This window comes from Dipodomys ordii, unplaced genomic scaffold, assembly GCF_000151885.1.
Source record: "Dipodomys ordii isolate 6190 unplaced genomic scaffold, Dord_2.0 Scaffold101, whole genome shotgun sequence".
Lineage (NCBI taxonomy): Eukaryota > Metazoa > Chordata > Mammalia > Rodentia > Heteromyidae > Dipodomys > Dipodomys ordii.
Genome location: NW_012267317.1, coordinates 375,258 through 380,108, shown reverse-complemented (window position 1 = coordinate 380,108; position 4,851 = coordinate 375,258). Strand labels below are relative to the sequence as shown.

The 4,851-nt window shown below is 45.0% G+C and overlaps 1 protein-coding gene across 1 annotated transcript in view; it reads right to left on the bottom strand.

Annotated features, from left to right (window-relative positions):
• Lmbr1 (limb development membrane protein 1) overlaps window positions 1-4,851 on the bottom strand; it is a 103,370-nt gene that overhangs the window by 16,596 nt on the left and 81,923 nt on the right. The window contains exons 11-12 of the mRNA XM_013027205.1: window positions 3,590-3,666; window positions 2,449-2,526 (exon numbers count right to left, since the gene is read on the bottom strand). Coding sequence (XP_012882659.1) covers window positions 2,449-2,526; window positions 3,590-3,666 — 155 coding nt within the window. The remainder of the gene's footprint in view (window positions 1-2,448; window positions 2,527-3,589; window positions 3,667-4,851) is intronic.

Genomic DNA, 4,851 nt, shown 5'->3' with positions numbered 1-4,851 from the left:
CCAGAAGTGTGCTGTGGCTCAAGTGGTAGAGCGCTAGCCTTGAGCTGAAGAGCTGAGGGACAGCGCCCAGGCCCAGAGTTCAGGCCCCACAACCGACCAAAAAAATAAATAAATAAATAAAGTTGGAACAACATTTCAAAGCCTACTCATCATGAATGATTGAAAGAACTCTCTGAATATGAATGACTATTCCATTATTCAGCATAAATGATAATACAAGAGATAAATGTATAGTTTTCCTAATAAGAAATACATCAATAAATAATATCATATATACTATATGCATTTTAACATAAAAAATAAGAACAGCCAGGGAAATTCCATATATGAACAAAGTAAGGACAAAGAATTTATCAGAGAGGAAATGAATGATGCTACGGAAAGTGGTCAAGTTCAGGACAGACAGCCCGAAAGCTGGCACCTCAGCGTTGGAGACGCCTCGCAAGGCAAGGCCGCCCTCAAGCGAGGAGGCCGGCAGATTCAGGGAGGTGCACGTGGCTGGCTGAGGGAGGGGCACGTCCCTGCAGGACACCAGAGCTCAGAAGGTCTCACCACCATAGCCTACGCCGTCCGCCACTAACACACACACATACACACACACACACACATACACACACACACACACTGGCCTAGCTCTTTAGGGTTTCATTTCTGAGGAGTTATATCACTTAAATAAATTTGTCTATTTTTAATCTGCCTTTTAATAGAAGTGTTTCTATTGTGAACTTTATATACAATAAGAAAAAGACACTTTTTCTTCCCTACAAATGCATATTGGCCAGAATAGAAAATATTCTGGAGTATTCTGTCCCAAGGGAAGCCCATAGCAGAGTAAGATGATCTATCAATTCACAGACACATAGAACATCCCTCGCTGTACAAGTTACTCTGCTGTGCACTAAGAAGAATGGTGACAGAGAAAGACACACTGTCTGACGCTCAGAGACAAGCGATTAAGTCTTCCATGTAAAGTCATCCCTAAGTGGGATAGTAAAGCTGCTGACTTAGAAAAAAATATCATTAAAGTCGGGCGTGGGCGGCTCACGCCCATCATCCCAGCTACTCATTAAAGTCGGGCGCCGGCAGCTCACGCCCGTCATCCCAGCTACTCAGGAGGCTGCGATCTGAGGATCGCGGTTCAAAGCCAGCCCCTGCAGGAACATCTGTGAGACTCTTATCTCCAATAAACCACCAGAAAACCAGAAGTGGCGCTGTGGCTCAAGTGGTAGAGCGCTAGCCTTGAGTTGAAGAACACAGGGGCAGCGCCCAGGCCCAGAGTTCAAGCCCCACAACTGACAAAAAAACAAAAACAAAAAAAGAAAAAATATCATTAAATGTCAAAATTCAAACACCAAAACTTACCAGAGACATCTAGAAATGTGTGCCAAGCCGAGTACACCCATACTTCCAGCACTTGTAAGCTAAGGCAGAAGAACAGGACTGATGCTAGCACGGGCTACAGAGACAGAACTCGTCTCAAAACACACCAGGAACGCCAAATACAAAGGGACAGTGTAATCAAAGAGGCTCACTGAGAGAATTTAATAAATTCTCAAACAAGAAGGAAGTGCATCTGACCGCCCTTCATAGATCATAAAACCTACAGCTACACCATGATCATTCACACACCCACTGTCTTCCTATTGTGCTCTTCATGGACTTTATGTTAGCTTGATTGTTCTTAAAGAATGACAGGAAGTGGCGCTGTGGCTCAAGTGGTAGAGCGCTCGCCTTGAGCTGAAGAGCTCAGGGTCAGCGCCCAGGCCCAGAGTTTAAGCCCCACGACCAACAAAAACAACAATAAAAACAAAAAAAATTACAAAGACAGACAGGCGTCGGTGGCTCACGCCTGTAATCCTAGCTACTCAGGAGGTTAAGATCTAAGGATCACAGTTCAACGCCAGCCCAGGCAGAAAAGTCCCTGTGAGACTCTTATCTCCAAGTAGCCATCTGGAAGTGGCGCTGTGGCTCAAGTGGTAGAGTGCTAGCCTTGAGCACAAAGAGGCTCAGGTACAGTGTCCAGGCCGAGTTCAAGCCCCACAACCAACAACAACAACAAAAGAATTAGACAAATTTCAGTAAAATCAAAATACACTCTGCATATAGATAATCCAAAAGAAAAGACTAGAAACAAAAACGTAGTTCAGAGGTAAGGTGAAAGTTCTTCACAGAAAGACATTCTCAGATCCCAACGCACTCACACACAGGGAGGTGAGCGTCTGCACTCACTCACAGATCCCGACGCACTCACACACAGGGAGGTGAGCGTCTGCACTCACTCACAGATCCCGACGCACTCACACGCAGGGAGGTGAGCGTCTGCACTCACTCACAGATCCCGACGCACTCACACGCAGGGAGGTGAGCGTCTGCACTCACTGGAAACATTCACCATCTATTGGGACACAGACATTTGCAAACAAAGGTCATTAAAAGCCTTTACTTTACCCTCGCGCCCTTTGGCATTGCTGTTTCATCAACCAACAGGCAGAGAATATTGCAAGCCACCAGGAGGACCGAGATGGACTGCAATACAAAAGTAAGCTGTCAGCTCTTAGTGTCCAGTATACAAATATTACTTTAGCATAAGTAACCAAATGTATGTTTCAAAATACAGGAAAGGTAGACAAGATAAAAATTCTACATATACAACCAAGTCCCTATATACAAAATCCTAGAATAAACTCAAAGACTTTGCAGATTATTATTATTATGTATGCTTTTGCCCATCCTGGGGCTTGAACTCATGGCCTGGGTGCTGTCCCTGAGCTTCTGTGCTCAAGAATATCACTCTACCACTTGAGTCATAGCTCCACTTGCAGCATTTTTGGTGATCAATTGGAGATTGGAGTCCCACAGACTTTGCTGCGTAGGCTGGCTCTAAACTGCAATCCTTAGCTCTCAGCCTCCCGAGTAGTAGGATCATAGACATGAGCCACCAGTGCCTGGCATGCAAATTACTATTATTGGGCTGGGAAGGTGGCTCAGTGGTGGAGCGCTTGCCTTGCATGTATGAGGCCCTGAGTTTGGTTCCTCAGCACCACATAAGCAGAAAAAGCTGGAAGTGGTACTGTGGCTCAAGTAGTAGAGCACTAGCCTTGAACTGAAGAGCTTAGGGACAGCGCCCAGGCCCAGAGTTCAGGCCCTACAATGGACCAAAAAAAAATTACAATTATTATTATTACTATTATTATTTTAAAAGATAGTAAAACAGATCCATTTACTAAGTGGCCTCACCAACTGGAAACTCACAACTCCACAGAATTCAAGGTGTAATATTGTCAGAACTTATTGAATAGTATAATTTATTATCTTTCCACAGGTTCTCTGTTTTAATTTTCAATAAGACACAAGCTGAAGTTCTTGCTTCACCAGGAAATAGTTGATCTTGATGACCTTTTCTAACTACCATTCATTTCTAATTTGTACTACTAAATTTTCACAAATACAGATGTGGACAGATGGATTTTAATCTTGTGGACAGAAAAATCACCTTCCTGGCAGCTACTTAAATGAGGAAGCTGCTATATTCAAACGCTAAAGTAAATAAAATGTCATGTTTTATTTAAGCAGTCCAGTAAGCTCTTACGGTCTCAATGAGGAGGAGAACCATCACAGCAGGATACACCAGGTTTCTTTCCCATGCGGAAGCCTTTTTGCGTCTCTCTGTGAGGAAGAAAAAGAGAATTAAACAAAAAACTCAGCAATTTCCACACAACTTCAGACACAAATTCATCCCCATAGTGGTATAAGCAATGTGCATTATTCTCTTTTGAAAAACATATTTTTTTCACAAACTATTAAAATCAGTTTGCTAAATTAATCAGCTCAATCCCAAGAGCCTTCAAATTTCAGCATAAAAACAATTCAGCACCAGTAACTCACGCTACACAAGAGGCTGAGGTCTGGAGGATCTTGGTTCAAAGCCAGCCCAAGCAGGAAAGTCCTTGAGGTACCATCTCCAAAATAAGCAGCAAAAGGCCAGCATTGTGGCATGGCCTGAAGGACAGAGTCCCAGGCAGACAAGCAGCCCAGGGAGCATGAGGCTTCGAGTTCAAGCCCCAGCACTGGTTTAAAAAAAAACATTTTCCAGGAAAGATATTGTTAACATATTGTTCAAAAATATAGATACAATGAATGTTGTGTAGAGGTACCTATTTATATAAGTCCATATTTGAGTGAATAAAATAATGAATAAAAATCTGCTCTAGACTCAAGTCCCACAGATGAACATGAGTTTTCTAAATGCTGCAAGTTAGAATGGGTGGCCCTAACCACACCAACCCCGTGCTACAGGGAAAAAACGAGTTAAACTTTTTGTTGTTGCTGTTGTTGATCGTAGGCTTGAAACTCGGGGCCTGAGCACTGTCCCTGAGCTTTTCCGTTCAAGGCGAGCACGCTACCACAGGGAGCCACAGCACCACTTCTGGTTGTCTAGTGGCTAACTGGAGATAAGGATCTCACAGACCTACCTGCCCGGGCTGGCTTTGAAATGCAATTCACAGAGCTCAGTCTCCAGAGTAGCTAGGATTGCAAGTGTGAGCCACGGGCACCTAGTGCAGTCAAACTTTTTAAAAAGCAATCTTTATTAATATATCAGAGAGTGACCAAGGCAGCAGCCTTTCAGAAGCTGATGGGATAGCCAGAGAGGAGAGCCCCGCCGTGCCTGAGCCCCGCCGTGCACACCTCTGCCTGAGCCCCGCCGTGCACACCGCCTCTGCCTGCCGGCCCCGCCGTGCACCCCGCCTCTGCCTGAGCCCCGCCGTGCACACCGCCTCTGCCTGAGCCCCACCGTGCACACCGTGCACACCGTCTCTGCCTGAGCCCCGCCTTGCACCCCGCCTCTGCCTG